The 25,635-nt window shown below is 43.1% G+C and overlaps 1 protein-coding gene and 1 pseudogene across 2 annotated transcripts; both read left to right on the forward strand.

Moving 5' to 3' along the window:
* Nucleotides 1-868: 868 nt before the first annotated feature.
* Nucleotides 869-22,470, forward strand: RDH11 (retinol dehydrogenase 11). Its single transcript, XM_010366646.2, has 7 exons — nt 869-1,047; nt 3,765-3,883; nt 4,222-4,377; nt 5,541-5,645; nt 6,323-6,532; nt 11,843-12,032; nt 22,016-22,470. Exons 1-7 carry the CDS (start codon nt 974-976, stop codon nt 22,116-22,118), a joined length of 957 nt encoding a protein of 318 aa, XP_010364948.1. The 5' UTR covers nt 869-973; the 3' UTR covers nt 22,119-22,470.
* LOC104665101 lies at nt 22,374-23,750 on the forward strand (annotated as a pseudogene). The gene is made up of 3 exons (XR_748367.2): nt 22,374-22,385; nt 22,468-22,649; nt 23,223-23,750. The product of XR_748367.2 is annotated as an uncharacterized LOC104665101 (transcript).
* Nucleotides 23,751-25,635: the final 1,885 nt, after the last annotated feature.

Here is a 25,635-nt window from a genome sequence, read left to right on the forward strand (position 1 = left end):
ATAAAGTTATAAAACCCAATACAAATATTAGGTAACACAATAATGAGAATGTGTGACAAAATGTGATGATTGCTAGATAATCAAATGTTAAATTGGTAAGAATTAGTATTGTGAAAGAAACCCTCTTCTCTCCAATTTGCTATAAAATATATTAGTTCATTGGAACATGTGTCTTTTCACCAAATGGAAATAATGCAAAAGGACCAGAAAATATTACTGGGTACAATTAAGGAATCCCAGACAGATATTGATTGGTTAAAACACCCTCCACATTCACCCCGAGGAAATAGGCCTCAGATGAAAGAAACAGTTGAACAGGGAACCTATTTATTCACAGAGAACATATTCATAGCCTTAATTCAAGACAGGATTAAATACTTTCACGAGTTGGCAAAAACAACTGTGCCAATGAAGACACAATAAAGTGATTCTCCTGGGAATGTCTTCAAGGACTTATTGCTTCCTCTCTACTGGAAAAAGGAATCCTCGAGGAGGAAGGGTTTACATTCCCCCACCTTCCCAACTGTCACAATCCGCATCACTCCTCTCCTGTCTAATCCGCCTTTCATTTCCCAGACGTCCACATCTGATCTCCAGGAGAAACAGTGCGGTAACTGCCTAACCAGGATTGGGGAAAACCGAACCAGGGACTGGATTTGGGTCTGGGGAGATAGAGGACTGCAGAGATTTCACAAACACCGCGGGTGGCCACAAGGGAGAGCTGGGTGAATGATCCCACAGGCCCTAGGCCCTAGATGGTTGGGGATTAGCGATGTATAATTCAACTTCTGCCAGCATCGGCCGCAGCGCTCCCCCGTAGCCCGCCTGAGGCTGCGGAGCTCTGGACTACATTTCCCAGAAGGTCTGCTCCCCGGGCTGTCGCAATTTGAATTGGGGCGTGTCTAGAAAGAGAAACCACAGTCGGCGAGCGCCGCTGGGGCATCCTGTTCTGGTGCGGCTGCAGCCGGCAGAGATGGTTGAGCTCCTGCTCCTGCTGTTGCTCCTCCTTCTGCCCTTCCTTCTGTATATGGCTGCGCCCCAAATCAGGTCTGTGCAAATGTATTGCCTTCTCGCGAATTCTTGTTGGGGGCGGCAGGGAAACATAAAATCCCCACCAAAGCTTTCTTGGAAAACGCCCCTGGGGGGGCTCCAAGATGGCGGGGCCCAGAGTTCGGTGGGTTTTGGCGAGGTCCAGCTGTCCTGGATGCCAGGAGGAGACCCGAGAGCCCAGGCGGTGAAAAGGGGCGGCACTCCGGGGCACCCTGCTTTTCCCTGGCCCGTTTTTCTTTTGTCTAAGCACCCCCTGATTCTGGCTCCAGGGAATCCCGAGGGTAAGGCTACCTCAAACTCTCGAGTTTCGGACCCTTCAATGGGATATGGCCCCACGCTGTTTTCCCCTTAATTCCCACGCCTTGAACCAGCCTTCGAGGTACAAAGTAGCGATTCCACATTTCGCCCTCTGAAACTGATAGCAATCGTTAACATCTGCGGCCCATCCTTGCTCTCTCGTTGCTGTTAGAATCGCTCGTTCTGTGGGCGGATTTTGTAAAGGAGAAAAGTGAAAAGGAAGAGGGTTTGGTTATGAGCTCTTATCCTGCCTTGCGAGTAGGAGCACGGGGGATCTGAGTTAGGAGCTAGGGTACTGCGGCGGTGAGGGCTGGGAGAATGGTGGAAAGGTATTGACCAGGTGATAGATCAGTCAGCCCAAGGCTGGCCAAGTGCCGCAGTGAATCAGCAGCGGGCTGTAATACCGGCAGCCTGCTTATTGGTTCTAAGTAAGTCACCAGTGGTGACGGACCAGTTACTGAATAGACACACTCCTTCCCCAGGTGGGGCGGTCTTCGTCCCAGTGGAACTTGAAGCCAGGCCAGATCACAGTCATTTCTTACCACGGTCACCTACTTTCCTTCTTTTATTTTTATTTTCTCTTCCCTCTCTGGCGCCCCTCTTCCAGTTACATATTTTCTCCCTTCTGAACACTCAGTTCTCCCACCTCTAGGCACACATGGTTGCTCACACGCAGATGAAATCACTGCTTTTTATCTTTTTTTCACTACAAGATCCTCTTATCCATATAGAATCTCAATGAAAAGTTGAACCAGAATTGAATATAGTGCTCATACCCCAGTGGGATTTTTCTGAAAAAAAACAAAAAAACAAAAAAACATTATACTCCAGGAGCTGTATTCCCAACTCAGCAGGGTTATAGGAATCGGGCCAGAGCCGGACTTTTATAGTTGTCTCTTTCATTCCTGCTGGTTAAGGAGAAGAAAGAGCTAAGTACAGGTCCTACTAAGTTGTCACTCCTGGAACTACAGTAAGGGGATGTGGGAAACAGCCTGGAGGCTTGTTCTCTGAGGAGAGAGGTGATGGATTGTGGAGACCATGAATTAATCTGCCTTCCTGTGGCATTTTGCACTAAGCAGGTAACTTCAGTGGCTAAGAGTATGTACCTTGCAATTCCAAGTTCAATGAAAAAGGCTGAGATGCTCTTTGTTTTTGAGATGGAGTCTTGCTCTGTCACCCAGGCTGGAGTGCAGTGGCGCGGTCTTGGCTCACTGCAAGCTGCTCCTCCCGGGTTCAAGCCATTCTCGTGCCTCAGCCTCCCCAGCAGCTGGGACTACAGGCGCATGCTGCCACGCCCAGCTAATTTTTTTGTACTTTTTTTTTTTAGTAGAGACTGGGTTTCACCGTGTTAGCCAGGATGGTCTCGATCTCCTGACCTCGTGATCTGCCCGCCTCGGCCTCCAAAATGCCCTTTAAGAATGCATCTCTTGGTCAACAGATTGTTTTAACCAGAGTCGCAACATTGCCAAGAAGAGAATAGGCCAGTCTGAGAACCGCCAATCCATGTTTGTGCATTCATTCATTTGGAAAAGGCGGTATAGTATAGTGCTTAGAAGCAAGGACTCTAGGCCGGGCTCAGCACTTTGGGAGGCCGAGGCAGGCGGATCACCTGAGGTCAGAAGTTCGAGACCAGCCTGACCAGCGTGGTGAAACCCCGTCTCTACTAAAAATACAAAAATTAGCTGGATGTAGTGGCGCCTGGGGGCCGGGGAGTGGGGGCCGGGGAGTGGGGGTGAGGCATGAGAATCGCTTGAACTTGGGAAGTGGAGGTTGCAGTGAGCCAAGATCATGCCATTGCCCAGCCTGGGCAACAAGAGCAAAACTCTGTCTCAAAAAAAAAAAAAAAAAAGAAAGAAACAAGGACTCTGATTAGACAAAGCAAGACTTGAATCCCAACTCCCCTTTGTACGTACATAATCTTCTCTTTAAGTGTGTGTGTGTGCATGTGTGGGTGTTTTTTTTTTTTCTTGTTTATTTTGTACCAGAGTCACAAGCTTTCATAGTTTTAACTTTTTTATTGGATTAGCCATTTCTCAAGGCCATAAAATGCCAGTTGTGGACAGATTGACCTACAGAAACTAGTTATTTCTTCATCTGGGCTGAATCTTGTGATTTTCTAAGTCACAAGTGCCTTAGGGAGAGCTCAGACCAAAGGTGCCTGGCTAATCAGATATTCATCCAGTTCTTGTGCTGCAGGGAACAGCTGTAAGCTTTGCCCTTGTAATAGAATCACTTTTGTCTTTGAGCAAAAGCAGAAAACTTTTGTCATCTTTCCTCCAAGTTTCCTTAAACCTTTAAAAGGACAACAGTGGAAAGAACTAAAGCAAACCTCAGCCAGAAGACACAGGGAGTTGCAGGAACCTACTGGCTGAGACAGGAGAATGAAGAATTGATGAGCTCTCCTTCTCTGTCTGCAGGAAAATGCTGTCCAGTGGGGTGTGTACATCAACTGTTCAGCTTCCTGGGAAAGTAGTTGTGGTCACTGGAGCTAATACAGGTATCGGGAAGGAGACAGCCAAAGAGCTGGCTCAGAGAGGCAAGTTCACCTACTTTCAATTCCCTCCTATTACTGCTGTTTTACCCCTCACAGTAATGATGATTCATTCTCATTGTTTCTTCCCAGTTTTGGAATTCAAGAATACCTAAGAGTTCCACTGATTTGCTGATCTGAAACTAGTACTATGCTCTACATATAATGGATCATTAATGAATATTATTAATTTATTTTTCTTTACCTATTTGCTAATTAGATACCTCTGTTGTGAAGAAAGGGTAAAAATGTGTGTTTTAAGAAAATATTGGAAATAACATCAGATTTATAATGCCAGCTCAAAAACAGAGCTGACTGTTTCTCTTTCATATGTTGGCTGACAGGAGCTCGAGTATATTTAGCTTGCCGGGATGTGGAAAAGGGGGAGTTGGTGGCCAAAGAGATCCAGACCACGACAGGGAACCAGCAGGTGTTGGTGCGGAAACTGGACCTGTCTGATACTAAGTCTATTCGAGCTTTTGCTAAGGGCTTCTTAGCCGGTAAGTGTAGAACTAGAGAGACTATGTTGTGGGTCTTGAGATCAACATGGCAGATTTAACTAAAAGGAAAAGGTCCCTCTCCCTCATAGAAATAGTGGATAAAATATAGCCAAAAACTTTTGTAGCTGAACTCATAGTCACTGGGACACGATTTATGTCAAAGGGCTATCTTCCAGAGGCAGAAACAGAAAAGGAATTCAAAACGTCATAGCAGTGAGCAAGAGCTGAAGCCAGATATCTCATGGGAGTCTCAGCATTCAGTATGGGCTTTTTAGGGTCTGAGGTCTAAATACCTATACAGGCTTTTGAGAGCTGGAGCTGTATTTGAGGTTCTACACAAGGTTGAGATTCACAAAGGGCCATCTGGTCCATAGTATAGAGGCTAATAAAAACCCTGGCCACCGGCTCAGGGACATGACATCTCTTTAGGACATAGACGGATAAAGAGTCATCGGCAAAATATTAGAACCCCAAGCTGGCATCATCTGTGGGGACTGAATTCATACCAGCAAATGATATGAGGATATTTATGGGTTTGATTTGTGTGTGTGTGTGTGTGTGTAATAATCTATGGGAAATTAACATAAAAACCTGTAATGTGTCATCAAAAGCAAATCCAAGAGCACTCTATAGGCATATCCCCTCATAGCCCAGGGATCTAGGCCTCCAAGGAAAAAACTTTCACTGATGTGAACTCATAAATTACAAACCATATGAGGAAATGAACCATGAGAGAGAATTGGAAGATGCAATAAAGAGGTGAAGCCAGTATTTATTTCTTTGGGGACCTGAATACCAGGGTAGAGGTACATAGAGAACATTCATTTATCTCTTGCTTTGGAATCTTTCCATTCAGCTTGGGAAGTCTTTTTATTGGGAGAGGTGGATGAAACAATTCCCAAAAGCAGTGAGTAAGTAGCTCCTGAACTACAAAGATCGGGAAGGTCATTTGGTAGTATAAAATGGAATTTTGCCCCATAGTAAAAGCAGGTGGGATTCAACTAGTCTTAAAATGAAAAACAATAGAAAATAAGTATGAAGGGAAAATGGAGGGAAGATTGAAGTCCTGCATCCTCACTTTCAAAGCCTGAGCGTGAGGCAGCTTTCTAAGATGTAGTAGCTTTGGCTAACCACTTCCACGCGCCATTGTCTTGTCCCTGCAGAGGAAAAGCACCTCCACATTTTGATCAACAATGCAGGAGTGATGATGTGTCCCTACTCGAAGACAGCAGATGGCTTTGAGATGCACATAGGAGTCAACCACTTGGGTAAGAAATCTGGCCTTATCACAAAGCTAGAGAGAACCAAAATTCTCTTTGGGAAACTTAGGGGTCAGACTGAGCCTTCTTGTGGTGTGACTAAACCTACCTGACAGCTGAGGAATACCTGAGGGCTGCTCCAGGTTCTGCCCACTTTTTAATCTGTGATTTAGATTCAGTTTGCCTTGGTGCATTTTTTAACAGCCTAATTGGTTTAGGGTACTGTCTTGCTTTCTTAGTAGTGATCCTTGTGGCCAGCATCAGGTATAGGTCATCTGCTCTTTTTTTGTAGAGACAGGGTCTTGCTATGTTGCCCAGGCTGGTCTTAAACTCCTTGCCTCAGGCACCTTCCTGCCTCAGCCTCCTTAGGTGCTGAGATTGCAGGCGTGAGCCACTGCACCCAGCCGACCAGCTCTTAAGAATGAGATTAAACAAAGTAGGAATGAACTGGGATTTCATATTCACATAGTCTAGACCTATCTCGCTCATATAAGGATGCCTCATGTCTTTGGCTGTTGTAGTTTCCCTAAACCTTCATTGAACTTGTTTTCTAGTTGATAATGAAAAGTTGGAGGGAAAGATCTTATTTCTGAATTATCTGCCTCCCATAGCTGAGGCCTGCTTACCACAACTCCTGTCATTCCCACATGGCCCTGAACTTCATTAATTCTAGTATTTCTCAACAGGTCACTTCCTCCTGACCCATCTGCTGCTAGAGAAACTAAAGGAATCAGCCCCATCAAGAATAGTAAATGTGTCTTCCCTCGCACATCACCTGGGAAGGATCCACTTCCATAACCTACAGGGCGAGAAATTCTACAATGCAGGCCTGGCCTACTGTCACAGCAAGCTAGCCAACATCCTATTCACCCAGGAACTGGCCCGGAGGCTAAAAGGTGGGCCTGGAGGAAATGAATGTGGAGACATGGGTCAGAGAGAGGCAGGTAAAACCCACAGGAACGGAAACTGTTTCCAGAGCCCATCACTTGGAGAGGACCTGCTTCTGTGGCTATAATTGGGTATAGTTTTAGTAAGTAGTCTACAACTGAATATTGGAGGTGGCTAGCTGGGACAGTGAGACTCTGAGTTTGAGTCTGAAGACCTGGCTTTACCACTTATTAGCTGTGTGATCTATAGCAAGTTACTTAACTTTTTTTTTTTTTTTTTGAGACGGTGTCTTGCTCTGTCACCCGGGCTGGAGTGCAATGGAGTGATCTCGGCTTACTGCAAACTCTGCCTCCCGGGCTCACACCATTCTCCTGCCTCAGCCTCCCAAGCAGCTGGGACTACAGGCTCCCGCCACCACACCTGGCTATCTTTTTGTATTTTTAGTAGAGATGGGGTTTCGCTGTGTTAGCCAGGATAATCTCGATCTCCTGACCTCGTGGTCGGCTTGCCTCGGTCTCCGAAAGTGCTGGGATTATAGGCATGAGCCACCACGCCTGGCCTTTTTTTTTTTTTGAGACGGAGTCTTGCTCTGTCACCCATGCTGGAGTGCAATGGCGCAATCTCGGCTCACTGCCAACCTCTGCCTCCCAGGTTCAAGCGATTCTCCTGCCTCAGCCTCCTGAGTAGCTGAGACTATAGGTGCATGCCACCACGCCTGGCTAATCTTTGTATTTTTAGTAGAGACAGGGTTTCACCATGTTGGTCAGGCTAGTCTTGAACTCCTGACCTCAGGTGATCCACCCACCTCAGCCTCCCAAAGTGCTGGGATTACAGGTGTGAGCCACCACACCTGGCCATTACTTAACTTTTAGGACTTCCTTCTTCATATGTAAATGGGACTACTTCACAGTTTATTGTCGCAATTAATCCAGGCTTCATAAACAAGTCAAGATTTTTTACTCATAGTGAGACTGAGTAGGAGGGAAGGACCTGAACTGGCACTAGATAAAGGCAGTAGACTAAAACAGGTACTGGAAATATGGAGGAGGAGGGTCTTCCTTGCAAAGGGTCAAATAAGAGGGAAATACATGCTTGAGAAGGGGAGTTTCCAGTAACAAATACACAGAGGTCCTTAGCACTGTCTACTCTGGATTTCTAATAAAGAGAAGGGAAATCGAGGGTGAACTGTGCTAGGAATTGAGGCAGGCAGAATACAGGCTCAAGGAATCAGGCACAGTTGCCCTATAGTTGGAACAGGATCATCCTACCAAATGAACATCTGTGAGATGAGAAGGAAGCTGGTGGTTAGCTCAGTCCTTATGCCCAGTCTGTGCCCAGGGCATGACATCTTTTATCAGTTTATGATATATGAGGGTAACTGGATGGCGAAAACTATCCAAAGAGTTGATCAGGGAGCCTCAGTGACCTGGAGGTGTAAAGATGGGTCCAGTGGTGAGAATTCACAATATGTGAATGAGGTAACTCTGATCGTTGTGAGGATTCAGTGGAAAATCTTTATGGTGCAGTAAAAGAACCCGATTTGACAGAAGATTCATTCATTCAGCCATTCAGCAGACATGTATTCAGTGCCCACGCTGTTCCATGCACTGGGTTAGGGGACAGGGGATGAGTTGGTGAACAAGATAGGTATAGTCTCTTCCTTGGTTTGGTTTACATCTAACGCGGGAGAAAGACAATTAGCAAGTCTTTATACAAACTGTTAAATGTAGAATCAGCCTAGTAATGCATGAATAATTCTCATTGTAAAAAGTTCAAATAAGGCCAGGCACAGTGGCTCACACCTTTAATCTCAGGCACTTTAGGAGGCCAAAACCGGAGGATTACTTGAGGCCAGGAGTTCAAGATCAGCCTGGGCAAAATAGTGAGACCTCATCTCTACCAAAAAAAAAAAAAAAAAAAAGGTTCAAAGCATATGGAAGTATGTAGAATTAAAGGTGAAAAACCCCCTTCATTTATTCCCCTCTTCCCCCTGCTCTTCTCCCTTCACGTGACCATTATCAACAGCTTGTATGCCCCTTTCCAATAATTATCCTATGCATTTACATATGTATGTATCATGCACAAGGAACTGAAACTCCAACACAGTATCTTGGAGATCTTTCCATTTAGTACATATGGATTGACCCCATTCATTGTATTGGCTGTGTTGTATTTCATAGTATAGATGTGCCTTAGTGTATTTATGCATTTCTTTAACAACATCTGGATTGTTTCCTTTTTATTGTGGCTGTTTAATTATAATTGTGATAAATGTTATAAAAGAGAAGTACCAGGACTTATAATGGATTTTAGTGGGGGCCTGGGGGGGACCTTATTCAGTCTGAGGGTTCAGGGAAGACTTTTCTGAAGAAGTGAGTTGCATGCTGAGCCCCAAAGGGTGATTAGAAATTAAAGGGATTAGAGGTACTGATAGAATGTGGAGGCTGAGGCCGGGCGTGGTGGTTCATGCCTGTAATCCTAGCACTTTGGGAGGCCGAGGCAGGTGGATCACCTGAGCTCAGGAGTTCGAGACGAGCCTGGCCAACTTGGTGAAACCCCCGTCTCTACTAAAAATACAAAGATTAGCCGGGTGTGGTGGCAGGCACCCATAATCCTAGCTACTGGAGAGGCTGAGGCAGGAGAATCGCCTGAACCTGGGACAGAGTTTGCAGTGAGCCAAGATCACGCCACTGCACTCCAGCCTGGGCAGCAAGAGTAAAACTCTGTCTCAAAAAAAAAAAGGGGGGGCCAGACACCAGACGCGGTGGCTCACACTTGTAATCCCAGCATTTTGGGAGGCTGAGGTGGGCAGATCACCTGAGGTCAGGAGTTCAAGAGCAGCCTGACCAACATGGAGAACCCCGTCTCTACTAAAAATACAAAATTAGCCAGGCATGGTGGCGCATGCCTGTAGTCCCAGCTACTCAGGAGGCTGAGGCAGGGGAATCTCTTGAACCTGAGAGGCGGAGGTTGCGGTGAGCCGAGATCGCGCCATTGCACTCCAGTCTGGGCAACAAGAGTGAAACTCCATCTGAAAAAAAAAAAAAAGACTGTGGAGGCTGAGAAACGTTCCAGGCAGAAGGAACAGAATGTAACAGTGAAGAAACAGTGAAGGTTACCATCGGTAGGTTGTAGAAAGCCAGAGTAATAAAGATCTGAGCTGAGACTGGTGAGATAGGTAGAGGCCAAACCCTTAGAGGCCACGGTAAGGATTTTCATGTTTATTCTAAGAGCAATGGGAAACCTTTAAAATTAAAGCCTTTTCAAAATGGGGGCAAGAGGGGTTGCAGCCGTTGATTTCATCAGCAGAGGCGAGAAATGAGGGTAGTTTGGACTAGGTGGTGGAGATGGAGGGTAGTAGAAACTTCTGAGAGATATTTGGGGTGGGAGAGCTTGTTGACTGGAGATGCATGCTTTAGGCGAGCATTCATCAAGAACCCTTTTGCCTGACTGGGCGTGTCAGGAACACTGCAAGAACCGGGTTTGGCTTTAAAAGTAGAAATCTGGGACCTCTGAGTCTGCATTACTATGGGTCATCTAGGGAGATGTCGAGTAGGCAGTTGGGAATAGTGCACGTCCACAGGGCTGTGTCTGCAGCTGTCAGCCCACCAAGACCGGAAAAATTCTGTTTCTTCATAAGCTTTACACCAAAACTCATTTGGCAGCAAAACATTTCCTGTACTAGGGAGATTAGATAATAGGCAGTGTATGTATACATTTTATATTACCTTTCTACAATCAGAAAAAAATTGAAGTATGTCTGGCCCCAGCATTTTCAATAAAGGATTGGGGGCCTGAAATAGCATGTCATTTAGCACTTACCATGCATCAGGCACTTTTTTTTTTTTTTTTTTTTTTTTTTTTTTTTTTTGCGACGGAGTCTCGCTCTGTCGCCCAGGCTGGAGGGGCAATGGCATGACCTCGGCTCACTGCAACCTCTGCCTCCTCGGTTCAAGTCATTCTCCTGCCTCAGCTCCCCGAGTAGCTGGGATTACAGGTGCACGCCACCATGCCCGGCTAATTTTTTGTATTTTAGTAGAGACGGGGTTTCACTGTGTTGCCCAGGCTGGTCTATAACTCCTGAGCTCAGGCAATACACCTGCCTTGGCCTCCCAAAATGCTAGGCTTATAGGCGTGAGCCACCACACCCAGCTGCATCAGACACTCTTCTAAGATCTTTAACATATACGAACTCATTTAATCCTCAGAACAACCCTGTAAGGTGTAGGTATTATGATTATTCCCATTTTAGAGATGAAGAAATGAGTCACAAAAGGGAACTTGCCCAATAGCTAATGAGTGGAGCCAGGATTTGAAACTGGGCAGTCTGTCTACGAAGTCCATGCCCATAACCACCACATTGTGTTGACTCCCAGTATGTCTGCAGTTCAGAGTAGCAGTTTGAACTGTGGACAAAATGTGAGCATCGTAGAATTATGGAGAGTGAGTCTGGTGAGCCGCAAGAACTCCAACATTTAATGTTTGCCTAGAAGATGATGAACAGGTCCAAAAAACTGAGACAGAGCAGCCAGAAAGGTTAGGAAAACCAGAAGTGGTGTAGGCTTATGGAAGCCAATGAAAAAGAAGACTTGAAGAAGGAGATGGGCGCCTGTAATCCCAGCATTTTGGGAGGCCGAAGTGGGCAGATCACTTAAAGTCAGGAGTTTGAGACCAGCCTGGCCAACATGATGAAATCCTGCCTCCACTAAAAATACAAAAATTAGCCTGGCATGGTGGCGCACGCCTGTAGTCCCAGCTACTCGGGAGGCTGAGGCAGGAGAATCACTCGAAACTGGAAGGCAGAGGTTGCAGAGCTAAGATCGTGCCACTGCACTCCAGCCTGGGCAACAGAGCGAGACTGTCTCAAAAAAAAGAAGGGGATGGGGTGGGCATGGTGGCTTATGCCTGTGATCCTAATACTTTGGGAAGCCAAGGTGGGAAGATTGTTTGAGGCCAGGAGTTCAAGACTAGACTGGTCAACATAGGGAGACCCCATATCTAAAAAAGAAGGGGAAAAAAAAGAAGGGGGTGGTCAACAATGTTAAGTGCTGCTGAGAGGATGAGTCTTGGCTTTGCTGATTCCTGACAGGGGAGTTTCCAGTCACAAATACACGGAGGTCCTTAGCACTGTCTACTCTACAGCCTTCTTAAATCTGTGAGATGGAAGTATAAATTACTGTGAGCAATACTTCTGATGTCACCATGGGCAAAAGAGTCCATATGTGAAAGTCACATGTTTATTTACATCCTTTTCTGTTTGGGGCCATTATGCAAAATCAAGTCCTGTCTTCCTCTCTCTTCTTGACACCCCCAATCAGGCTCTGGCGTTACGACGTATTCTGTACACCCTGGCACAGTCCAATCTGAACTGGTTCGGCACTCATCTTTCATGAGATGGATGTGGTGGCTTTTCTCCTTTTTCATCAAGACTCCTCAGCAGGGAGCCCAGACTAGCCTGCACTGTGCCTTAACAGAAGGTCTTGAGATTCTAAGTGGGAATCATTTCAGGTATGCATGTTATCTCTTTCTGAAGATGAGATTTTATTGCTCAAAGGAGATATTTGGGTTTGTCTGGGTATACCCTTTTTTAAAAGTACATTGTCTAATATAGCTTTTGTCTTTTAACTATAGAGTTTTTACCTTTTAATAGGGGAATCTGACTCCTTTTTTTGTAATAATTGCTACATTAGATTTTACTTATGCCGTCTTTTATACTGATAATTATACATTCTGTTTGTTTTCTTCCTGTCTTTGTTATGTCAGTCCAGTAATCTTCATTCTTTTTTGGATTCCTCATTCTATTGTTTTACATTAAAAAGAATTTAAAAAAAAATTGAGGCCGGGCGCAGTGGCTCACGCCTGTAATCCCAGCACTTTGGGAGGCCAAGGTGGGCGGATCACCTGAGGTTGGGCGAAACTCTGCCTCAAAAAAAAAAAAAAGGATTTGAATATGTATTTCTCTATTGTCTTCAGGATTGAAATACTACCTATGGACTCCTCTCTCAAATAAGCAAAGACATTTAAAATGATTTAAATGTAGAGAATTTTGAATATAACACAGGGTGGATAAAATAGTGCACTGAACCTGCATATAATGGAGACTCAGCTACCATTAACCCATGACCAATTCTGCCCTATCCCCATTCTCTACCCCTTTGCATATTTTTCTTCTCCTCATATTATTTTGAAGCAAATCCCAGGCTCACACAAGATCAAAATTTTAACATGTTTTTACCTCTACTTCAGGTTATTGTTGAAATGACCTGAAATTTTAGGGAAGTAGCTGAAAGTAGCTTTAAGATTGGAAAGAAAGGTAGACAGATTATGAGAGGCCTATAATGCCAGCCTTGTGGAGGGGCCCCAGAGTTGTTTCAGTAGAGAGACAATCTCATCTGTGCTTTAGAAACTTTGTTTCATGAATGAATAATTAACCTAGTGAGAGAGAGAGTTCCAGAAAGTTGGGATGAAAGGAATGGTAATGTGAAAGAGGCCCTGAAGCAGCAGAATTTTTATCACTGGATGATTAATAAATGAGGGGATGAGAGAGGCTTTGCTAACCTTGATTTCAAGCCTGACTGAGGTTGATGATGACATTAACTAAGACAGCAGACATGGAAAAGTAATGTGAGGAACTTCTGGTTCCTGGATTCCAAAGCAGTGGAAAGGGACTTTGTCTAGCTTAAGCAAGAAGGAAATTTATTAAACTATTAGTACGGAGAGGAGGGACCCCTAGGTTGAAAGGGAAGACTGAAGAGCCAGGCTAAGAAGAGTCAGAGTGGCAGTCAGCTAGCCAGGGCATTGCTGCTAGGGTGAGTGAATGCCAGCTATCTTTAGTCTTTAGGTTTTATTGCTTATCATCCACTCTCTAGGGAGGAAGCATTGGCTCTCCTTCCTCCCATCCCTTCATTTTTACTCTTTTGATTAGAGGCAGACAGGGACTTTATTAATGCTCTTCTCAAAACTATTTTGAGGGGAAAAGGTAATTCTGCAGAAGGAAATCAGGTTGCTATTGCCAAAAGAAAGTAGAATGTTCAGCCAAAGAGTAACAATTGTCCACTGTGTAATAAACCTGGCTCTGTACATGTTGTGTGTGTGTTATCTATAAGGCATGCAAGTAGAAATGTATAGCAGATAGTTGGAAATGTGGTTCTGAAGTATAAGAAGATAGATTTATATAGTACACTGGATTGATTTTCCAAGAGTGACTGGATTCTTCTTCCCTGGAGATTTTAAGAAAAAAATAATAATAATAACCCTTTATCTTGGCTTTGACTGAGTGGTTTAAAGAAAGTCAGCTCTAAATCCATAACTTACTATTGAACTGACTTTTGAAGAACCTTTCCTTTGCTATGAATTCTTAATTCATTTTGAAGATCCAACATCAGCCATGTAGACCACCATCAAGAAATGAACATAAAAGTCTGTTTTGATTGAAGCCTTAAGATTTTTGCACTGGCTGTTCTTTCTGCCTGCAACCACTAGTCTGCTTTATGTCTCTAAGAATTTGCCTTTACTGGACATTTCATATAAATGGAATCATATGATATGTGGCCTTTTGTGACTGACTTCTTTTACTTAGCTTAATGTTATCAAGGTTCACCCATGCCAAAGCATGTGTCAGTAGTTCATTTCTTTTTATTGCTGCGTAACATTTCATTGTATAGATTTGCCACATCTTATTTATTCATTCATCAGGTGATGGGCATTAGGTTTGCACCTTTTAGCTATTTGAATACTGCTGTGACAATTTGTGTAGAAATTTTTGTGTGGACATTTCTCTTGGGTACATAGAAGTGGAGTTTCTGGGCCGGGCGCGGTGGCTCAAGCCTGTAATCCCAGCACTTTGGGAGGTCGAGACGGGCGGATCACGAGGTCAGGAGATCGAGACCATCCTGGCTAACACGGTGAAACCCCGTCTCTACTAAAAAAAGACAAAAAACTAGCCGGGCGAGGTAGCGGGCGCCTGTAGTCCCAGCTACTCCGGAGGCTGAGGCGGGAGAATGGCGTAAACCCGGGAGGCGGAGCTTGCAGTGAGCTGAGATCCGGCCACTGCACTCCAGCCTGGGTGACAGAGTGAGACTCCGTCTCAAAAAAAAAAAGAAGTGGAGTTTCTGGGTTATATGGTAACTCTGTGTTTAACTGCTGAGGAACTGCCAAACTTTTCCAAAGTGACTGCCCCATTTTACATTCCCACCAGCAGTGTATGAGTGTTCTAATTTCTTCACATCCTTAAAAACACTTGTTATTGTTTCTCCTTTTGAGTTTAGCCATCCTAGTATGAAGGAATATCTTGTTTTTATTTTCATTTCATTTTCCTACTAATGATGTTGAACATTTTTTCATGCACTTTTTGGTTCATTTGTTTCTTTGTTGGGGAAATGTCTATTCAAGTCCTTTGCCCATTTTTAAGTTTGATAATTGTCTTTTTATTGCTGAGTTGCAAGAGTTCTTAATAGTTTAGATACAAGTTCCTTGTCAGATATATAATTTGCAAATATTCTTTCATTCTGTGGGTTGTCTTCTAACTTTCTTAATGGTGTCTTTTTTGTCACTTGTGTAGTCGTAGCTAAGAAATCATTGCCTTACCCAAGGTCACAAAGATTTACTACTGTCTTTAGTAAAGACAGTTTTCTGTTACTGTAACAGAATACCACAGACTGGGTAATTTCTTTTTCTTTTTTAATTTTATTTTTTGATTTTATTATTTTTTTACTTTTATTTTTTATTATACTTTAAGTTCTAGGGTACATGTGCACAACGTGCAGGTTTGTTACATATCTATACATGTGCCATGTTGGTGTGCTGCACCCATTAACTCGTCATTTATATTAGTTATCTCTCCCGATGCTATCCCTCCCCCCTCCCCACAATAGGCCCCGGTGTGTGATGTTCCCCTTCCTGTGTCCAAGTGATCTCATTGTTCAATTCCCACCTATGAGTGAGAACATGCAGTGTTTGGTTTTCTGTTCGTGCGATAGTTTGCGCAGAATGATGGTTTCCAGCTGCATCCACGTCCCTACAAAGGACACAAACTCATCCTTTTTTATGGCTGCATAGTATTCCATGGTGTATATGTGCCACATTTTCTTAATCCAGTCTGTCACTGATGGACATTTGGGTTGATTCCAAGTCTTTGCTATTGTGAATAGTGCCACAATAAACATACGTCTGCATGTGTCTTTATAGCAGCATGATTTATAATCCTTTGGGTATATCCCCAGTAATGGGATGACTGGGTCAAATGGTATTTCTAGTTCTAAATCCTTGAGGAATCGCCACACTGTTTTCCACAATGGTTGAACTATTTAACAGTCCCACCAACAGTGTAAAAGTGTTCCTATTTCTCTACATCCTCTCCAGCACCTGTTGTTTCCTGACTTTTTAATGATTGCCATTCTAACTGGTGTGAGATGGTATCTCATTGTGGTTTTGATTTGCATTTCTCTGATGGCGAGTGATGATGAGCATTTTTTCATGTGCTGTTGGCTGTATAAATGTTTTCTTTTGAGAAGTGTCTGTTCATATCCTTTGCCCACTTTTTGATGGGGTTGTTTGTTTTTTTCTTGTAAATTTGTTTTGAGTTCTTTGTAGGTTCTGGATATCAGCGCTTTGTCAGATGAGTAGATTGCAAAAATTTTCTCCCATTCTGTAGGTTGCCTGTTCACTCTGATGGTAGTTTCTTTTGCTGTGCAGAAGCTCTTTATTTTAATTAGATCCCATTTGTCAATTTTGGCTTTTGTTGCCGTTGCTTTTGGTGTTTCAGACATGAAGTCCTTGCCCATGCCTATGTCCTGAATGGTATTACCTAGGTTTTCTTCTAGAGTTTTTATGGTTTTAGGTCTAACATTTAAGTCTCTAATCCATCTTGAATTAATTTTTGTATAGGGAGTAAGGAAAGGATCCAGTTTCAGCTTTCTACTTATGGCTAGCCAATTTTCCCAGCACCATTTATTAAATAGGGAATCCTTTCCCCATTTCTTGTTTCTCTCAGGTTTGTCAAAGATCAGATGGCTGTAGATATGTGGTATTATTTCTGAGGGCTCTGTTCTGTTCCATTGGTCTATATCTCTGTTTTGGTACCAGTACCATACTGTTTTGGTTACTGTAGCCTTGCAGTATAGTTTGAAGTCAGATAGCGTGATGCCTCCAGCTTTGTTCTTTTGGCTTAGGATTGTCTTGGCAATGCGGGCTCTTTTTTGGTTCCATATGAACTTTAAAGCAGTTTTTTCCAATTCTGTGAAAAAAGTCATTGGTAGCTTAATGGGGATGGCAGTGAATCTATAAATTACTTTGGGCAGTATGGTCATTTTCATGATATTGATTCTTCCTATCCATGAGCATGGTATGTTCTTCCATTTGTTTGTGTCCTCTTTCATTTCACTGAGCAGTGGTTTGTAGTTCTCCTTGAAGAGGTCCTTCACATCCCTTGTAAGTTGGATTCCTAGGTATTTTATTCTCTTTGAAGCAATTGTGAATAGGAGTTCATTCATGATTTGGCTCTCTGTTTGTCTGTTATTGGTATATAAGAACGCTTGTGATTTTTGCACATTGATTTTGTATCCTGAGACTTTGCTGAAGTTGCTTATCAGCTTAAGGAGATTTTGGGCTGAGACAATGGGGTTTTCTAAATATACAATCATGTCATCTGCAAACAGGGACAATTTGACTTCTTCTTTTTCCTAATTGAATACCCTTTATTTCTTTCTCTTGCCTGATTGCCCTAGCCAGAACTTCCAATACTATGTTGAATAGGAGTGGTGAGAGAGGGCATCCCTGTCTTGTGCCAGTTTTCAAAGGGAATGCTTCCAGTTTTTGCCCATTCAGTATGATATTGGCTGTGGGTTTGTCATAAATAGCTCTTAATAATTTGAAATACGTTCCATCAATACCGAATTTATTGAGAGTTTTTAGCATGAGGGGCTGTTGAATTTTGTTAAAGACCTTTTCTGCATCTATTGAGATAATCGTGGTTTTTGTTTTTGGTTCTGTTTATATGCTGGATTACGTTTATTGATTTGTGAATGTGAACCAGCCTTGCATCCCAGGGATGAAGCCCACTGATCATGGTGGATAAGCTTTTTGATGTGCTTCTGGATTCAGTTTGCCAGTATTTTATTGAGGATTTTTGCATCGATGTTCATCAGGGATATTGGTCTAAAATTCTCTTTTTTTGTTGTGTCTCTGCCAGGCTTTGGTATCAGGATGATGTTGGCCTCATAAAATGAGTTAGGGAGGATTCCCTCTTTTTCTGTTGACTGAGATAATTTCAGAAGGAATGGTACCAGCTCCTCCTTGTACCTCTGGTAGAATTTGGCTGTGATTCCATCTGGTCCTGGACTTTTTTTGGTTGGTAGGCTATTAATTATTGCCTCAATTTCAGAGCCTGCTATTGGTCTATTTAGGGATTCAACTTCTTCCTGGTTTAGTCTCGGGAGAGTACATGTGTCCAGGAATTTATTCATTTCTTCTAGGTTTTCTAGTTGATTTGCGTAGAGGTGTTTATAGTATTCTCTGATGGTAGTTTGTATTTCTGTGGGGTCGGTGGTGATACCCCCTTTATCATTTTTTATCGCGTCTATTTGGTTCTTCTCTCTTTTCTTCTTTATTAGTCTTGCTAGCAGTCTATCAATTTTCTTGATCTTTTCAAAAAACCGGCTCCTGGATTCATTGATTTTTTTTTTGAAGAGTTTTTTGTGTCTCTATCTCCTTTAGTTCTTCTCTGATTTTAGTATTTCTTGCCTTCTGCTAGCTTTTGAATATAGACTGGGTAATTTCTAAAGAAATTTACTTAGCTCATGGTTCGGGAGGCTGAGAAGTCTAAGAACTTGGTGCCTGGCATTTGGTTGGGGCCTTCTTGCTGTGTCATAATATGGCAGAGGGCATCACATGGTGAGAGGGCATGCAAGAACAAACCCACTCCCATGATAGTGACATTAATCCATGTATGAGGGCAGAGCCTTTATTAATTAATTAATCTGCTCATGAAGGCAGAGGGATTAAGTTTCCAACATGTGATTTTTTTAAGGGATACACTCAAACCATAGCAACCTCTATGTTTTCTTCTAATAGTTTTATAGTTGTAGCATTACATAGGTGTGTGATCTATTTTGAACTATTTTTATTTTATTTTATTTTATTTTTTTGTTTTTGAGACGGAGTCTTGCTCTGTCACCCAGGCTGCTCACTGCAACCTCCGCCTCCCGGGTTCAAGCAATTCTCCTGTCTCAGCCTCCCAAGTAGCTGGGACTACAGGCGCATACCACCATGCCTGGCTAATTTTTGTATTTTTAGTAGAGATGGGGTTTTGCCATGTTGGTCAGGCTGGTCTCCAACTGCTGACCTCAAGTGATCTACCTGCCTCGGCCTCCCAAAGCGCTGAGATTATAGGTGTGAGCCACTACACCCGGCCTTGAACTAATTTTTATATGTGATATGAGGTAGGGATCAACCTTCATTCTTTTGCATGTGGCTATCCAGTGCCTTAGCACCATTTGATGAAAAGACAGTTTTCTACCCAATGAATTGTCTTGGTAGCTATATTAGTCCACTCAGGCTGCCATAGCAGCATCCCACAGACTGGGTGGCTTAAACAACATAAATTTATTTTCTCCCACTTCTGGAGACTGAAAGTCCAAGATCAAGGTGCTGGCCTGGTTGGTCTCTGGTGAGGGCTGCCTTCCTGACTTCCAAATTCCAAATGGATGCCTTCTCTCTGAGCCCTCACATGGCCTTTCCTCTATGTACACACACTCCTGGTGTCTCTTCCTCTTTTTATAAGGACGCTAGTCCTGTTGGATTAGGGCCCCGCCCTGATGACCCCATTTAACCTTAGTTACCTCCTTAAAGGCCCTATCTCTAAATACAGTCACATTGCGGCTTAGAGCTTCAACATATTAATTTTGGGGGAACACAATTCGAGTATAACAGTAAGCTTGTCAAAAATCAATTGACCATAAATATAAGAGTTTATGTTTGCACTTTTAATTCTGTTCCATTCATTTGTATGTCTGTTCTTATGCCAGTGTCACACTATTTTGGTTTCTATAGCATTGTAGTAAGTTTTGAAATTAGTTTATCTTTTACCTATACTAATTCTTAGCAAAATCCCCCTGGAAATGTCAATACCGTGACCATGCCAATGCCATAGGCACACTTAAATAGCTCTTACTTGGCTGGGTGTGGTGGCTCACACTTGTAATCCCAGCACTTTGGGAGGCTGAGGTGGACAAATTGCTTGAGCCCAGGAGTTCAACACCAGCCTAGGCAATATAATGAGACCCCATCTCTATAAAAAATGCAAAAATTAGCCAGGCATGGTGGTATGTCCTTGTGGTCCTGGCTACTTGGGAGGCTGAGGTAGGAGGATCACCTGAGCCTGGGGAGGTTGTAGTGAGCTGCGATTGCACCACTGCACTCCAGCCTGGGCAACAGTGAGACCCTGTCTAAGAAAAACAACCAGAAAGCTCTTGCTGTAGTATTTGATTACTTTTTATCATCTACAAGGAACCTTCATGTGAACTGTGTTCTTTGCTCTTCACTGTAACCTTATGAAGAGTATAAGGCACAGTGCAGTGGAGGATGCCGAGGCTTACAACGGCCGAGTCATTTCCCGAGAGACACAGAGCCTTGTGGTTCTCACTGATGATCTTTTCACTAAGAAATGGCAAGTTGTACTGGTCATACTGGTGAGTCTTCTTAAACAGAAGTCCTGATAAGACTTGTTTTGTAAATGATGATATTTTGAAGTGGTGTTTCTCAAACTTTAGTGTGTTCAAGAATCATCCGGAGAACTGGTTGAAAACAGATTCCTGAACCACAACCCTAGAGGTTCTCATTCAGTATGTCTGGAGTAGGGCTGGAGAATTTCTAACAAGCTCCCAGTTGATGCTCCTGCTGCTGGTTTGTGGTGCACACTTTGAACCCCACTGTCTTACTGGACATAGTGTTAAGAGTTTGCATATATAGTTAATTCAGACTTGTCAACTCTTTCACCTTCAGAATGTGCTTAGAATACTAAGGAAGCAATTTTCTTGAAATAGTATACTTTTAAAAGTTGCTTCCTTACATGACTTTAAAGATTGTAATCCATTCACTCAATCATTTTTTTTAAACTTTGATTGAATGCTTACCAGATGTATACCAGATCCAGAGAATACAAAAATGAGTAAGAATTGTCCTTAAGAAAATTTTCTGCATCAGAATTATAGGCTGGGCACGGTGGCTCACACCTGTAATCCCAGCACTTTGGGAGGCCGAGGAAGGTGGATCACTTGAGGTCAGGAGTTTGAGACAAGCCTGGCCAACATGGCAAAACCCTGTCTCTACTAAACCTACAAAAATTATCCGGTCACGGTGGCAGGCGCCTATAATCCGGGCTACTCCGGAGGCTAAGGCAGGAGAATCACTCAGACCTGGGAGGCAGAGGTTGCAGTGAGCTGAGATCACACCACTGCACTCCAGCCTGGGTGACAGAGTGAGACTCTGTCTCCAAAAATAAAAAAAAGAAAAACAAACTTGGAATTAATTACAGCAATGAAGAGAGGGTATATATATGAAACACTTTGCTATGATTTGAATGTGTCCCTCAAGGTTCATATGTTGGAAACTTAAGCCTCAATACAACAGTGTAGAGAGGCAGGGCCTTTAAGAGGTAAATTAGGTCACAAGGGCAGACCTCATGAATGGATTAATGCCATTCTCTCTGGAATGGGTTCATTATTGTGGGAGTGGTTCCTTACTAAAGGATGACTTGGGTCCCCTTGCCTCTCTTGCCATGTGATGCCTTCCATCTTGTTATGACACAGCAAGAAGGCCTTCATCAGATGCCAGCCCCTTGATCTTGGTCTCAGCTTCCATAATCATAAGCCAGTTTCTGTAAGCTCATTATAGTTCCCCAGTCTGTCATATTCTGTTACAGCACCACAAAAGGGACCCAGACACCTGGCACCTTGGTTTTACCATTTCTTTTCTGCTGTTGCGTTTTCCTTTTGTTGTTTTCAAAGCTGGCTTTACTTCTCATATGAGTTTACAAAGAGTATAACTTCCGGTAGTCCAGAAATCAGCTTTTTTTTTTTTTAACTACTCCAAGCATCTCTGACCAATGTGAATAGCAGGATCTCAGCTATATGACATTGTCCAAGGCCCTGTAGAATGGGCCCTGTGGAGTTACTTGAAGAAGATGGATATACATGGGTATCGGGCGGGCACTGGTATTAAATTATATAAATAGGGGAATATAAAGACCAAATATATGCATTATATATCAAACAAAGCATTCTGATGAGAGGTGGTCTAGCGAGGAGATCTGAAATGGGAATTACATTTTTTCTGGCTAAGGACTGGAGAATGAAGAGATAGGACCAACACTGGCCCTGTGAAGTACGTGGATTACATGTGATCCCTGGTTGTTTTTATGTCATATTCCTTATCCCTGGCAGATGGCAGACTTCATTCTTAACACTGTGCTTCATACCTCTCTCTTTACCTTCCAGTGACTGTCATGTGACATGGGTCTCTGCCCAAGCTCGTAATGAGACAATAGCAAGGCGGCTGTGGGACGTCAGTTGTGACCTGCTGGGCCTCCCAATGGACTAACAGGCAGTGGCAGTTGGACCCAAGAGAAGACTGCGGCAGACTACACAGTACTTCTTGTCAAAGTGATTCTCCTTCAAGGTTTCCAAAACCTTTAGCACAAAGAGAGCAAAACCTTCCAGCCTTGCCTGCTTGGTGTCCAGTTAAAACTCAGTGTACTGCCAGATTCATCTAAATGTCTATCATGTCCAGATTTACTTTGCTTCTGTTACTGCCAGAGTTACTAGAGATATCATAATAGGATAAGAAGACCCTCATATGACCTGCATAGCTCATATTTTCCTTCTGAAAGAAACTACTACCTAGGAGAATCTAAACTATAGCAGGGATGATTTATACAAATTTGAACTAGCTTTTCTATTCACAATTCAGTTTCTCCCAACCAACCAGTCTTCACTTCAAAAGGGCCACACTGCAACCTCAGCTAAACTCCATGAGCTCAGGAGCAGGGCTTGACCAGGCATGGTGGATCACTGGAGGTCAGTAGTTCAAGACCAGCCTGGCCAACATGGTGAAACCCCACCTCTGCTAAAAATACAAAATTAGCCGGGCATGGTGGCACACACCTGCAATCCCAGCTACTCGGGGGGCTGAGGCAGGAGAATCGCTCAAACACGAAGGGTGTAAAGTAAGCTGAGATTGCATCACTGCACCGCAGCCTGGGCAGCAGAGCAAGACTTTGTCTCAGGAGAAAAAAAAAAAAAAAGAGCAGGGCTTGACCCTCACCTCTTTAACTGTCATGCACCAGCTTCTGGATTCTTTCAGGAGATTCTTAACTGAAGGTGGATTATGGCATGGTCTTATCTCTGACAACCTAAAGCCACTTCTGTTAAGATGCTTTCTCATGTCTAAACCGCAGAACAGCTTCCTTTTCTAAGAAGTTTGTGAGGTTTGGGGAATGGCAGAAATGTAGAGGAAGGCAGAAATTATAATCAAGTTCAAACTGTCGTTTTCCTGTTTCTTGGACCAGGAAGTAGATAAGGAAAGGAGCACTCTGAAAAGTCAGGCCACTGGACTCCAGTTAGTGACCCCAGGCCCATGGAAGACTCCTTTTTTGTGCCTTCGTTTCTCTTAGAAAATGAGAAGAAAGGCTTTTTGGTCATCATCATTGTGTGTGTCTTTGTGTGTCTTCTTGTTTACGTATGCCAAGGGAGTATTTTCACAAAGTTCAAAACAGCCACAATAATCAGAGATGGAGCAAACCAATGCCATCCAGTCTTTGTGCAAATGAAACACTGCAAAGGGAAGCAGATTCTGTATATGTAACTACCCACCAAGAGCACATGGGTAGCAGGGAAGAAGTAAAAATAAAGGAGGAGAATACTGGAAGATAATGCATGAAATGAAGGGACTAGTTAAGGATTAAGAAAATAGCAAAAGACATTAAATATACTAACATAGCTATGGAGGAATTGAGGGTGAGCATCCAAGACTGATGAGGTCTTAACAAAAACCAGTGTGGCAAAAAAAAAAAAAAAAAAAAAAAAATCCTAAAAACAAAAAGAAAAAACCCAATTCTTTTATTCAGAAAAATTATCTTAGGGACTGATATTGGTAATTATGGTCAATTTAATAATCTTTTGGGGGCATTTCCTTACATTGTCTTGACAAGATTAAAATGTTTATGTGCCAAAATTCTGTATTTTATTTGGAGACCCTTTTTTTTCTTTTTTTTTTTTTTTGAGATAGAGTCTCGCTCTGTCACCCAGGCTGGAGTGCAGTGGCATGATCTCGGCTCACTGCAAGCTCCACCTCCTGGGTTTAGGCCATTCTCCTGCCTCAGCCTCCTGAGTAGCTGAGACTACAGGTGCCCGCCACCTCGCCCGGCTAGTTTTTCTGTATTTTTTAGTAGAGACGGGGTTTCACCGTGTTAGCCAGGATGGTCTCGATCTCCTGACCTCGTGATCCGCCCGTCTCAGCCTCCCAAAGTGCTGGGATTACAGGCTTGAGCCACCGTGCCTGGCTGGAGACTCTTTATCAAAAGTAATGCCAGAGGAAGTCTGAGGAATTAGTAGTGTTCCCATCACTTGTTTAGAGTGTGCTATTCTAAAATATTTTGATTTCCTGGAATGACAATTATATTTTAACTTTGGTAGGGGAAAGAATTATAGGACCACAGTCTTCACTTCTGATATTTGTAAATTAATATTTTATTGAACTTGTTTTGACCATTAAGCTATATGTTTAGAAATGGTCACTTTATGGAAAAATTAGAAAAATTCTGATAATAGTGCAGAATAAATGAATTAATGTTTTACTTAATTTATATTGAACTGTCAATGACAAATAAAAATTCTTTTTGATTATTTTTTGTTTTCATTTACCAGAATAAAAACTAAGAATTAAAAGTTTAATTACAGTCAAAAGAAGAAAACACTGTTCATTATTATGGTTATGCATTGATTTTTCATTCTAAAGAATAATTTGTCCCAGAGTCTAGCTACAGTGCAATCTCAATCCACATGCTATTAATTTAGGTTGTGTGATAATCTGATTATTCATTCACCATTTACTACTTAACATTTTTTGACACTCTTCACAGATACATTTTCCACATTTCTTGATCATCCCGGGCCATTTTTTTTTTTCTTTTTTCTTTTCTTTTTTATTAGAGACAGGGTCTTGCTTTGTTGCCCAGACTGGCCTCAAACTCTGAGCTCAAACAATCGTCCCGCCTCGGCCTCCCAAAGTGCTGGGATACAGGTGTGAGCCACAGCACCCGGCCCCAGGCTATTAATCTTTTTTTTGCACCTGCCCCTTATTTCTGTACTGTGACAAGTCCCAGCATTGTGTTGTGGAACTTACACAGTATACTGACAGTTACTTCAGACTTGGTCATGTCTGTGCTAAGTGCACATTAAGAGCTCAACCAAAGTGTGTTGAATCAACAGCCAATGAACTTGATCTAATAAAAATGAGGGCCCAGGAGATATAAATTAGCAAAGCATTTTCTCCTGAGCATTCATACATCTTTTAATATTTGTAGGCAGTTTAAAATTGAGCTCCCAAGCAAACATTTGAGAACAGACACCTTGAGCAAACCGTAAAATCGGTGAAAATAAGAATTTAATTTTTTTGAGATAGGGTCTTGCTTTGTCGCCCAGGCTGGAGTGCGGTGGCGCTCACTGCAACCACTGCCTCCTGGGTTCACGTGATTCTCCTGCCTCAGCCTCCCAGTAGCTGGGATTACAGGCGCCCACCACCACGCTCGGCTAATTTTTGTGTTTTTAGCAGAGATGGGGGTTTCACCATGTTGGCTAGGCTGGTCTCGAACTCCTGACTTCAAGTGATCCGCCCGCCTCGGCCTCCCAAAGTGCTGGGATGATGCGTGAGCCGCCATGCCCGACCTGAAGACAGGCATTTACACCCATGGAGTGCAGGAAAGGACCTTGTAATTGTTAACAAGTGACACTTAGTGGCAGATGAGACCTAATGAAGCCAGGCCCACCTTCCACACCAGATTATAAATTCCCCCGGAGCAGAGAGTAAATGTTTTATTCACCAACATGCCCAGATCCCT

Source organism: Rhinopithecus roxellana, chromosome 5 (assembly GCF_007565055.1).
Source record: "Rhinopithecus roxellana isolate Shanxi Qingling chromosome 5, ASM756505v1, whole genome shotgun sequence".
NCBI lineage: Eukaryota > Metazoa > Chordata > Mammalia > Primates > Cercopithecidae > Rhinopithecus > Rhinopithecus roxellana.

What these genes read in the sequence shown, in the direction of transcription:
- RDH11 (XM_010366646.2), top strand. Translation starts at nt 974, where the DNA reads ATGGTTGAGCTCCTGCTCCTGCTGTTGCTCCTCCTTCTGCCCTTCCTT. An exon ending in CAAAGAGCTGGCTCAGAGAG is followed by an intron (nt 3,884 to 4,221) that starts GCAAGTTCACCT and finishes GTTGGCTGACAG; the next exon opens with GAGCTCGAGTATATTTAGCT. An exon ending in CATAGGAGTCAACCACTTGG is followed by an intron (nt 5,646 to 6,322) that starts GTAAGAAATCTG and finishes ATTTCTCAACAG; the next exon opens with GTCACTTCCTCCTGACCCAT.